The 12,606-nt window shown below is 51.0% G+C and overlaps 1 protein-coding gene and 1 long non-coding RNA gene across 2 annotated transcripts; both read right to left on the bottom strand.

Annotated features, from left to right (window-relative positions):
* Positions 1 to 1,042: 1,042 nt before the first annotated feature.
* Positions 1,043 to 3,155, bottom strand: LOC122378362. Its single transcript, XR_006256008.1, has 2 exons — positions 1,661 to 3,155; positions 1,043 to 1,276 (listed from the first exon to the last, which is right to left on the bottom strand). It is a non-coding gene; the product is annotated as an uncharacterized LOC122378362 (long non-coding RNA).
* Positions 3,156 to 6,346: 3,191 nt separating this feature from the next.
* LOC122378361 (cuticle protein 7-like) lies at positions 6,347 to 7,786 on the bottom strand. Its single transcript, XM_043359338.1, has 2 exons — positions 7,639 to 7,786; positions 6,347 to 6,981 (listed from the first exon to the last, which is right to left on the bottom strand). Exons 1-2 carry the CDS (start codon positions 7,642 to 7,644, stop codon positions 6,442 to 6,444), a joined length of 546 nt encoding a protein of 181 aa, XP_043215273.1. The 5' UTR covers positions 7,645 to 7,786; the 3' UTR covers positions 6,347 to 6,441.
* Between the last annotated feature and the right edge of the window lie 4,820 nt (positions 7,787 to 12,606).

Here is a 12,606-nt window from a genome sequence, read left to right as displayed (position 1 = left end):
ATGGGGCCCATGTGGGTTCGAAATGGGACCCATATGGGGCCCAGCCGGGGCACATATGGGTCCCACATGGGCTTTCCCAGCCGGGACCCACATGGGCATAATTGAAAAATCCCACATGGGGCCCATGTGGGTTCGAAATGGGACCCATATGGGGCCCAGCCGGGGCACATATGGGTCCCACATGGGCTTTCCCAGCCGGGACCCACATGGGTATAAGCGAAAAATCCCACATGGGGCTCATGTGGGTTCGAAATGGGACCCATATGGGGCCCAGCCGGGGCACATATGGGTCCCACATGGGCTTTCCCAGCCGGGACCCACATGGATATAAGCGAAAAATCCCACATGGGGCCCATGTGGGCTCGAAATGGGACCCAAATGGGGCCCAGCCGGGGCACATATGGGTCCCACATGGGCTTTCCCAGCCGGGACCCACATGGGTAGGTATAAGCGAAAAATCCCACATGGGGCCCATGTGCGTTCGACATGGGACCCATATGGGGCCCAGCCGGGTCCCATATGGGCTTTCCCAGCCGGGACCCAAATGGGTATAAGCGAAAAATCCCACCTGGAGCCCATGTGGGTTCGAAATGGGACCCAGCTGGGACCCATACCCAGCCAACATTATTACCTTGGCCCCACATGGGGCCCAGGTGGGCCACTTGGTGGGACCCATGTGGGCAGCCCATGTGGGGCCCACATAAATTTGTCCCTGGGTAAATGGTGGGGCCCACCTGGGCTGGCCCACGTGGGCTCAAGGTGGGTACCATATGGGGCCCACCTGGGCTGGCCCACATGGGCTCAAGGTGGGTACCATATGGGGTCCACGTGGGCCAGCAGATGTGGGCCCTAGGTGGGCCCCATGCTGGCTCACCTCCCTAGCATCGTTTGTATTAATCAATAAATATTCACCAAAGCCCATCTTAGTTCCCACCAGAACCTACAATTAATTTCAATATGATTATAATATAATCGATGTCTGCTATTTCAATCACTCCCCCTGATCATTGCTGAACGTTCGCCACCGCAACAAAACAAACTGTCAGTGATCAATATTTATATTATCGATAAACACAAAAATGCTGTTTAAACTCTCTCCTCTCTTCTGTTCATCTCTAGACTTCTTCTCTCATCTGCTCCTCCGCTTAAACTCCAGCTGGTGTCCTCTCCTGGCGGCCTCCGTCGCGGTTCCTGGCACCCGTAAACCACTTTCGTGGCGCCACCTCCAGCTGGCCGTTGTTGGTGTCCTGGGTAAGCCCGTTCCGCCGCACGGCTCCTGTAAAATAAGCACCAGCAATGTAAAAGGTGCAGACACATAAGCGAATTGTGTATTGCCCGTGCTGTGTTCTACCATGATTCTGTATTACCTGCATTAAAAGTAACATCATCTGATTTGACTTGAATTAATTGAGAAATGAACTTTAGATATTTTTTTTTGCAGGAAATAATCTGATGCAGAATAAACATACAAGGTCCGATTATGATGGACACAAAGGACATTAGTGCTTTATAAGTCGGCTGCTTGGAATTCGCTAATCGGACAGTAATTGACGACACCTGAAATAACATATGAATGGGAGTGCTGCTGTTATTCTGACATCCGCTATCAGGTGTCCAAGGGAGTTGGGCAATTAAATAAAGAGATAAAACCATTACTTACTGAACACGACATCAAAAAGCCGGGTACCGCCGAAAGCCCTTTTCCCGTGCCGTCCATTTACGCTAAGTCGCGTAGCGAGTGCGCTCGTCATGACGCCTGCTATCGTCCTTCGGACCGGTGTAAGCGGGGGCGCTTACACCGAGGTCGGCGACAAACAGCCACCCGGAGTATCTGTCCACTGCCACGAGGTACTTCCTGCCGGCGTGATCGGCAAAGTCGATGTGTAGTTCGAACGGCCTTTCCGCTGGCGGTCTCCTCATCATGGTCTCTTGCTGCTGAGCGAGTAGATCTCTCTGGCAGCTGGTACAGCAGCGGGTGACATTTTCCACATCCCGGTAGATCCCGGGCCAGTAGACGATCTGTCTTGCGCGGGCCTTCGTTTTCTCCTTCCCCAGGTGGCTGGCGTGGAGGGCTTCTAGAACAGTCCTTCGTAATCGCTGTGGTATGACGAGCCTGCAGCCGATCCGGCCTGACCGACTGGACATCTCCGCCGACCGCAGTGACGCCTTCTACCTCTGGAAGGAGAGATGGGACGACTACGTCCTGATGTCACAGCTGCGACTCGACCAACTAGCGATACAGCTGGCGTCGCTGCGGGCGCGCCTCTCCGAAGAGACTCGAACGCGGTCGTGGTTGCGGCGCGGCCGCCACGGCTACGCATTCCTGCTTCCTTTGACTTTCGTTAATCGCACTTTGTACTCACTATGGGCGGGTTCGAGCTAATACCGACCGCGCCATGTGTCGGTTCCGCCCGAATTAAGGCTTTATTGGACACGCACACCACTCAGAGTCTCAACGCCAACTGGCCCGCCCAGACGCCGCAGCCCCGCCAGCCGGTCGGCCGGTCACCGCCCCGGGCGGTGCAGAGGCGGCCCCAGGCCCCGTCCGGTGGGCCGAGCTCCGCCGGCGGGTCGCCCGCGCAGGGGCGGGCTCAGGCGACACAATCATACGACACAATCACAACATTGACTGTCCAATATCAGCCGTAGCTGGTCTCACAAACATCAACTATGCGACTTCCTCACGACGTCGAAGTGTATTTTGGAGGCATGAGACTAAACAGCGAGTTCTTGTTTCTTGTAATATCATACACATTGGACAGTGAAAAAATAAATAATGCGCTGCCCACATCCAGCCCACCTACACCCCACTACATGGGCTGCCCACGCAGTGCCCATGTTAAGCCCACCATACAGGAACACCGCGTGAATGCCTGTGTTCACCAAAATTCCTGGATATGCCCTCGTACATGTGCAAGCAATCTCATTATCAAGCATTATGCCTGCCAAAAAAATATGTAGGCAGCCCATGTGGAGCCCACATGCAGCCCACATATTTGCCCATCTCTAGCCCATGGCCCACCTAGCCCACCATGCCCATCAACTGCCCATGTGGGGCCCACATGGGCATGCTGGCTGGGGTTTGCCCATTTGGGCCCCACGTGGGCCCCGGATGGGTGTGCCCAGTTTGTTGGTGCCCAGTCTGCCCACATGCTGCCCGCATTCAGCCCAGATAGGTGTCGGGTCAGTTAACAAAGTTTTGTAGTAAGGTTTGCCCATTTGGGCCCCATGTGGGCCCCGGATGGGTGTGCCCAGCTTGTTGGTGCCCAGTCTGCCCACATGCTGCCCGCATCCAGCCCAGATAGGTGTCGGGTCAGTTAACAAAGTGTAGTAAAGTTTGCCCATTTGGGCCCCATGTGGGCCCCGGATGGGTGTGCCCAGCTTGTTGGTGCCCAGTTTGCCCACATGCTGCCCGCATCCAGCCCAGATAGGTGCCGGGTCAGTAAACAAAATTTTGTAATAAAGGAAATGTTTATTGCAGATTGGTGTAGGTGTCGGGTCAGTTAACAATTAGTTTTGTAGTAACTTTTGCCCATGTGGGCCCCGAATGGGTGTGCCCAGCTTGTTGGTGCCCAGTCTGCCCACATGCTGCCCGCATCCAGCCCAGATAGGTGTCGGGTCAGTTAACAAAGTTTTGTAGTAAATTTTGCCCATGTGGGCGGCTGGGCCCCATGTGGGCCCCGGCTGGGTGTGCCCAGCGTGTTGGTGTCCAGTTTGCCCACATGCTGCCCGCATCCAGCCCAGATAGGTGTCGGGTCAGATACCAACATTTTGTAGTAAAGGAAATGTCCATATCCCAGCAAACATGCCCACATGGTTCCCATATGGGGCCCACATGGCCACCCACCTCTTCCATATGGGCCCCACATGGGAATAGCAGTGGGTGACACATGGGACCCATATGGGCAAGCCCACGTAGGCCCCATATGAGACCCACGCGGCCCCCACATCAGGGACCCATATGGGCCAGCCTACATTGACCCCATATGGCATCATGTATGAACTTGATGTACTTGGAGTCCAAAATTCACATGAACAACAGTCACCTTTTTTGCTTTTATGCTCTTGGAGTAACTTAAATGGGGCCTACATGGGTGATCCATATGGGACAAACATGGGATGCCCATCTCCAGCCCACATGCGTTTGGCCCACCTGGCCCATTTTTCCCATATGGGGCCCATATGGGTAGCCCATCTGTAGCCCATGTCCCACGTGGGCCCATCTGGCCCATGTTCACCCCATATGGGACCCACATGGGATGCCCATCTCCAGCCCACATGCGTTTGGCCCACCTGGCCCATTTTTATCCCATATGGGGCCCATATGGGTAGCCCATCTGTAGCCCATGTCCCACGTGAGCCCATTTGGCCCATGTTTACCGGATATGGGACCCACATGGGATATCCATCTCCAGCCCACATGCGATTGGCCCACCTGGCCCATTTTTATCCCGTATGGGGCCCATATGGGTAGCCCATCTGTAGCCCATGTCCCACTGGGCCCATCTGGCCCATGTTTACCCCATATGGGACCCACATGGGATGCCCATCTCCAGCCCACATGCGTTTGGCCCACCTGGCCCATTTTTATCCCATATGGGGCCCATATGGGTAGCCCATCTGTAGCCCATGTCCCACGTGAGCCCATCTGGCCCATGTTCACCCCATATGGGACCCATGTGGGCATGTTTGCTGGGGCTCAGCCCATATGGGACCCAGATTTAGCCCAGATAATAGCCCACATGTAGCCCATGCCCACTTAAGCCCAGATGCCCCACTTTCAGCCCATATGGGCCCCATTTGGGAAGGCTGGCTGGGAAGTCAATGAGGGAAAAATCAACAAGAAATTGTTTTTCCACTAAAACGCGTCGCAATGGCGCAATATACCACGAATGACTTCATATACGATCAACTTTGACTACCATGAGGCCTTGTTTGCTCTTTGGCAGCTCTAAGGTCATGTGACGTCATCAAGGGTCACCAAAGTTTTTTGTGCTACTAACTCCTTACAGAAACGAGATACGGCCACGAGGACAGTTTCATTGTGCTCAGCTCGTCAAGGTGCATCGAATGATAAACATGATGACCTTGAGGTCAAGTGACCTGAGGTCAACCTTTGACCTTGATCTTTTGAGGTCAACACATATATGATTCGATGCGGATTGACGAGAGGAATGATGCCATTAGTTAGTTCCTAGCTTGGCTACTTCGAAAGTTATTCGAGAAAAACTATTCATTTCAAGCGCCGCCATTTTGACCTTTTTCACCCCTGTGACGTCATATTTGACCTGACCTGAAAATAACCTAAATAAAAATTGTAGACCTTGTCCGTGCATATCCCATGCTTTTTACCGCTTGTCGCTAGCTTGCTTCGTTCTCGAGATCTCAGGGGGGCGGTCAACCGCCCCCTCCCCCCCGTCGGTTCTAAGTTGGCGCGGAACCCGTCAGTGCGCAAGTTAACTTGGAAAAGGTTTCCTTTGAGAAAATGAAATTGATCCGGCAGATCAGGAGCAAACATAAGCCCGTCTCTCTCTCTCTCTCTCTCTCTCTCTCTCTCTCTCTCTCTCTCTCTCTCTCTCTCTCTCTCTCTCTCTCTCTCTCTCTCTCTCTCTCTCTCTCTCTCTCTCTCTCTCTCTCTCTCTCTCTCTCTCTCTCTCTCTCTCTCTCTCTCTCTCTCTCTCTCTCTCTCTCTCTCTCTCTCTCTCTCTCTCTCTCTCTCTCTCTCTCTCTCTCTCTCTCTCTCTCTCTCTCTCTCTCTCTCTCTCTCTCTCTCTCTCTCTCTCTCTCTCTCTCTCTCTCTCTCTCTCTCTCTCTCTCTCTCTCCTCTCTCTCTCTCTCTCTCTCTCTCTCTCTCTCTCTCTCTCTCTCTCTCTCTCTCTCTCTCTCTCTCTCTCTCTCTCTCTCTCTCTCTCTCTCTCTCTCTCTCTCTCTCTCTCTCTCTCTCTCTCTCTCTCTCTCTCTCTCTCTCTCTCTCTCTCTCTCTCTCTCTCTCTCTCTCTCTCTCTCTCTCTCTCTCTCTCTCTCTCTCTCTCTCTCTCTCTCTCTCTCTCCTCTCTCTCTCTCTCTCTCTCTCTCTCTCTCTCTCTCTCTCTCTCTCTCTCTCTCTCTCTCTCTCTCTCTCTCTCTCTCTCTCTCTCTCTCTCTCTCTCTCTCTCTCTCTCTCTCTCTCTCTCTCTCTCTCTCTCTCTCTCTCTCTCTCTCTCTCTCTCTCTCTCTCTCTCTCTCTCTCTCTCTCTCTCTCTCTCTCTCTAGACGACAAATCGGATCCACTTACCAGAACCATGTCAAACAACGAACATTTCGATCTAAAATAGCTCCCGAAAACTCTGTCACAAAACATTATCCGTAATCACAAATACATTTATTCTCAGAAACAGGACACAATGAGCATAACACGAAATAAATAACACAGCTGTTCACAGAACTTGCATTTGAAAATGCTTAGTTATAGGCGGGGGTGGGGGCGGGCTTGTACGGGGCCGGGGCGGGACGGTAGGGGGCCGGGGCGGGCTTGTAAGGGGCAGGGGCGGGCTTGTACGGGGCAGGCTTGTACTCGGGCTTGTACTCGGGGTACTGGGCCTCTCCCTCGTAGGTGACCTCGGCGTTGTATCCAGCATAGTGGTCGGCGGTGTACTTGACGGTCTGGATGCGGCCGTCGGGCAGAGCCACCTTGTAGTAGCCGGTGGTCTGCTTGCCGTCGCTGTTCTCGTTGGCAGCGAAGTCAGCGCCAGAGTAGCCGTCCTTCACGGCATAGTCGAAGGCGTACGGCTTGGCCTCCTCCTTGTACTGGGGCTCCGGGTGGTAGGGGGCCGGCTTGTAGGCCGGGGCAGGGTTGTACGGAGCCGGAGCCGGCTTGTACGGGGCAGGAGCCGGCTTGTACGGAGCAGGAGCCGGCTTGTACGGAGCCGGGGCCGGGCGGTAGGGCGCGGGGGCAGGCTTGTCGGCCGCAGCCACAGCCAGCAGAGCAGCAACGATGAACAGCTGGAAATGAAATTGAGCCGTATTAGTTTATTGCGCATGGTAAAAAGCAAAACATACTTTTCAAAATTTATGCATATGTCCATTTGCTTTTTTTCTCACAACCACAGCACTTTAATAATATTTATGCTATGGAACGGTTCTCTGATATGATAAATGACCGCTAAGGTAAATGTCACAATTGCCTTCATCAGCTTCTCTTACTGGCATAGTGACAAGCATTCAAAGGTAGGTAATTTAGCTTATTGAATATTAAACGGAAACATAAATTGAAAACCGTTATTTGCTCATAAGACGATGCTGCTTCTTTGTGTGCCAATTCTTTAGTTTACTTCTGATTTTGACACGTACCTACTCTTCTCATTTGAATTTCGACACTTTATATAAACCCTCCATTTTTTCTTCATTTTTTCTCTTTTTGACTGGCAAGAGCCACTACATTAATGAAAACCACATGTCGATTGTTATCAAGGAGTGACCGAAACGTTGGAATAAACACATGCTATCAAGATTCAAGACATAAGAATTTTTGTAACAAACATCCATAATTGGATTGCTAAGGCTGCTAATTTGAGCCCATAGGCCATAATACTACCTTGGCTCATCGGCAAAAGTTCAGAAAAGTTAAGACACAATGCAGTATCCCATTTCACTGCTTACCTTCATGTTAGCAGAGTTCGCTGTGGGACTGGTCTCGCTCACCAACTGATACCCTGAGCCGCCGTGACCGGGCTTTTATAGCGGCGGCGGCGGGCGGGAGGTAGCCAGCGGCGGTCCCACGCTGCCGACCCCGTCCCCCAAACTCACGGACAGTGGACACCACACTGCGTTCTTGACCACTCAATACCGCATATTTTCAGCTGAAGTCTGAAGAAGTACATGTTTTTTTGTGCGTGCGTTTGTGTGTTTCTGTGTAGGTATTGCTACTAAAGCTTCCCGATGATATTATTACATACCTACATACACGTAGTTATGTATGTAATGCTTCCTAAAAGAATTCTTCCTTTACCACTTTAAAGAACCATGCTGCTCATGTAACGGCCTTGTGGAGTGAGATCAAAACTCACAGCATTTTTATAGAATATATGTTATCAATAAATCGAGCTTAGAAACAAATTAATGACATGAATACCTATTATTGCAAAATCCACAAGATGGGACTAAGCTATGATGGTTCTGAAGCCATGAAAGATGATTGTTGAGTTTGTACGCGGGTTTAGTTCTAAATCCCTAGCGATATTAGCCGTTTACACGACGGCTATCTGATACACATTTGGTCACCTTAGGTGCACATTTGGTCAAATTAGGTGCAGGTTTGGTAACACTAGGTTCATTGTGTTTCTTAGAACTTATCAGTTTTGGCTGCAAAGTTGCTTTATGCCTGATTTGCAAAATTGTCAGACATTTTTGTTCGATTATAACACTGAATAAAATGCATGGTATGAACATAATTGTTGTAACAAATATTTGGTGCAGATTTAGTCAACTTTAGTATCTACGTTCGCCAGACAATCCGTTGTGAAAACGGCTAACATCACTAAGAAAAAAAGAGTTCCCGTGTTCTTGTCTTTTATTCGGCTTTTGTATCTTTTTCAAGAATTCGGTAATACTTTAACAAGCTTTTGAATGACCTTCACTAGTAAGCAGGCCCAAAGTTCGGTTCGGAGGATTTTGAATGCCTATGTTGTAGGAAATCAGAGGGGAAACCGCTCCTCTCCGTAGTTTGCTGAGAGCGAGTCAGATGGTTAAATGAAAACCTAATAACAAAAAGTAGCAAAGCGCTCTATCGTATAGAAAGCGCCAAAAGGTCATCTACTGAGGGCAATCATTCTGAGGGCAGATGCCCTCAGAATGATTGCCCCTCGGCATCCTTGTTCGCTTTACCCTGTCAAGGCTGGTGGTCACCGTATGTATTTAATGCTTTACATACCTGACCTGACGCCAGTGCGTGGTGAGGAGTGTATCCCAGAAGGAACTTATCCATCCGGGTTAAACTTCTGTGCGGTGTAACGGCCTTTTCTACCGGCACCGACACACTCGTAATGGGATGTGCTCGGGCGATGCAGCGTGGAAAGAAACAAAAAAAGTACAGTAAGTATGTCAGCAACAGGTCCTCTACATAGTTGTAGGCATATCATTTATCATAAACACTTACAACGCCAACATCTGTTCACATTTATTCTCGGTTTCCGTCCGTATACAGCTCAGCCAACTATATGTAGAGCCATACCGCCGGCCGCGTGTATCTGGTCACGTCAATTAATCTGGCACGCTGAACGAGCAGTAGGTCGGTACTCCGAGTCCCATTTTTATTGTGGCATGTTTGACCTTGCAAAACAATGTCGCATTAACTGCCATCCCGTTACCCACTTTAGCTTTGTTTGCAATGCACATTCCATCGAAAGCCGTTTAGTCTTCGTAATCTCCCGTTAAAAGATCTACCTGACTGTCTGATAGCCAATGGCACGAAGCGATTTCTCGAAGGAAAAACAATACCTAACTCCCGGTGCGCCGCACTACAGATGCACACTCCAAATGAATTACACTTTTTGCATCAGCTCGTGCGTTGGCCTTGAACCGGAATGACGACTGACCCTGGCAATGTGCCTATGGCCGCGGGCCGGCCGGACCTCCCAACACATCAACATACCAGCGCGGGCCTTACTCAACGCAGCCCACCAACAATGATGGGTGGCAACGGCCTCATCGGGCCGACGCTGAATACGCCCGGGGTCGTTGGGCGCTGCTTGACGCCGCTTTATTGCCACATATACCAGTGTGAGACGGTGACCCAGTTGAGGCACAGATCAGCCGGTGGCCGCCGGCGGCTGGGGTGCGGCTGGATACTTCCCTCGCCGCCGCGGAGCGCCCCCGGCCGGGTACGGTGTTTCACAGAGCGCGTGCCACTGGTATAGGGCGGAGGGCCCGGATGTTGGGGGAGGGGGATACGGAGCGGGCAGACAGTGCACGAGTGGGTGGTATGATACGAGAGACGGGTTCATAGGTGGGAGGTGTCATGAATAATTAACGCCAAGAGATATGGGTTAACAATCAGGATTCGGTGTGACTTGAGGGAGCATGCATGATCGGGTTGATCTTGTAGTGTATCGCATCGCACACGTATGTTCATACAGGCACATACGGTGCGTGATATGCAATAGGTCGATGCGTTAACTGGAGCCACAGACCGAGTAGGAGCTTCCCGTCGGAACAGTACGGCCGACTGGTTCTCGCTGAGAGTACACGCCGCGTTACGTCAGTACGCGAGCAGCGGAGCAGAGTCGCAGTGGACCGTATCAGACCAATCCATCCCACCTCTCGCCAGCTGTTGTCTCCACGCGCCCGGAAACATCGGACCGTAAAAATGGCACAACGCCCGGCCTGGGAACAAGGAACTTCTGTCCCACTATGATGACATTGAGGAGACGTCCTCAGAATCAAACCTTAGCGGTATCTATATACGGCCTCTCACTTTCTTCAAAACCCGAGAATCGTATAGCTCACAATTGGCGCTAAAATCAATTACTGATTCCACGTGCATATAAGCAAGCAAGGAGATAAACTTTATTTTAGTCAGTACGCAAAGGGATGTTTCACTCATCAATGGATGCTATTCTTAATTATTGGGACTTCCCTGCATGTTATACTCGTATGCAGGCTGAAAGCACAGCAATTTTGTTCAGTCACTACAGACCGCTAGCATTTTACGTTAAAGCTTATAGCTTGTTTTGTACGGATTACATGGCAGTTGTCATTCAGAATACTGGCATGTTGCAAGTCAGAAATGATACTTTTGTTGCGAAAGGAATATATCTGATTAATGCTTAAAATTGTTCCAGTGAATTGGAACAAGACCTGCAATTGCTGATTTGCGTCGCTGCCTGCGGCTGCTACCGTGTGAGTTAAATGGCGCAGTTTTGCAATCTGAGCCCATAACCACCCGGCCTGTAATCATTGCTGCTAGAACAAGCTGTCAATGAAGCATTAACCACACTCCTATCTGACGCTCATGGCCGTCCATATAAGGAATTGGTGGATGTTAACCATTACCGACGGGTGACGCATTGTCCGCGAATAAGGCGTATCATCTGCGCTGCGCCGGTAGTCATAACAATGGTTATAGTTCCCAGCCGGCCAAGGCCGCGTGCATTTGCCAGCCCCTTAGCCAGAAGCGCAGTGACGCAGCATGAAGGTGATTCATGTGTTCAGTGGGTCGGTCTCAGGCAGACGATAACTGCAGCCGAGCCATTATGCCATTATCGGGCCGTGTGTGGTGGACTATTGGACTGATTGGCAGCGAGCCGGCCGCCGAGGACACACAGAATGAGGACAGGGCTGCCTCGGAGGACACCCCGCAGTATGACGTCACCGCTGAGAACCTACCACCGCAGACACCCACACCAAATTACCTGGCGGCATTGGGGTGCTGCCCGGCGGCGGGCAGCGGCCCCGTACGCTCCCACACCCACAACACACCCCCAGCCAGCCGCGATTGCCCCGGCCGGCAAACGCCGAGCCAGCGCTGAAGGCTTTCCGGAGACACGATACACAAAAATAGGTTAAACGATAAACGGACGTTGTGAAATAGCCATTGGACGAGGAGCTATTGATCGCCTTTGGGCGGGAGTAGTCCCAGTTCGAGAGCTATCTGTGAGTTAGGATATCGTCGAAGCTGATCCCAGGGCAGATATGCAGTGGCGACGCAACACGTCGGCCCAGGTGTCGATGAGGCAACAGTTCGAGGACGAGCTCATTTAGCGCGAGATGTTTCTCCCTCCCTCCCTCCCTCCCTCCCTCGCGTACTCCCTCCTTCCTTCTCTTCACCCTCTCTCTCTCTCTCTCTCTCTCTCTCTCTCTCTCCTCTCCCTCTCTCTCTCTCTCTCTCTCTCTCTCTCTCTCTCTCTCTCTCTCTCTCTCTCTCTCTCTTTTCACTGGCATTTAAGAATATTAAGCGGGGTTATTGTTCAGAAAACCGTATCGATTAAGTATTAACCCGCGCCCTGCTGGGGGGGTGTTTGAACACCCCCCTTGTGGTTTTTCGCGAATATCTCAAAAACGGCGGCGCGGAGCGCCGCCGTTTTTGGTACACCTTATCATACATCAATTCTACACATGTTGTGAAAATTTCAGACCAAAGTCATTCAAGGTCAGGTCACCAGGTCACTTGAAGTGACCTCACCTCATAAAAGTTTCAATGTCTGTCATAGCTACACCGAGTGACCGATCACTTTGAAACTTTCAGCGATTGCTAAGAGCAATAGCATGTACAAAATGTATATCTCAGAATTTTGATATCGATGATCTAAGGTCAGGTCAATTTTGCGACCTCCCCATTATAAGTCAATGGGAGAAAATTGAAATGCGCCTCTTTTGGACGAAAGACATTATAAACACTCCCAAACACCGAATTACAAGTAATTTAGACACAGTGAACATGAAAATGGTGTCCGTGACCCTTGTTTATGCCCTGAGGTCATCTTAGGTCACGAATGGTTTCTAGCAGTTTTTCGCAAATAACTTTTGATAGAGGCATGCTAGAGCGATGAAAACGCCTTAGATGTGTTCAGCTCGACGATACGGATCGACCGATATGCAACATGACCCTTTCCGGTCAGGTCATGACCTTGA

The sequence above is a fragment of the Amphibalanus amphitrite genome, unplaced genomic scaffold (assembly GCF_019059575.1).
Source record: "Amphibalanus amphitrite isolate SeventyFive unplaced genomic scaffold, NRLGWU_Aamphi_draft 000058F_arrow, whole genome shotgun sequence".
In the NCBI taxonomy this organism is placed as follows: domain Eukaryota; kingdom Metazoa; phylum Arthropoda; class Thecostraca; order Balanomorpha; family Balanidae; genus Amphibalanus; species Amphibalanus amphitrite.
This window is presented reverse-complemented; position numbering and strand designations above follow the sequence as displayed.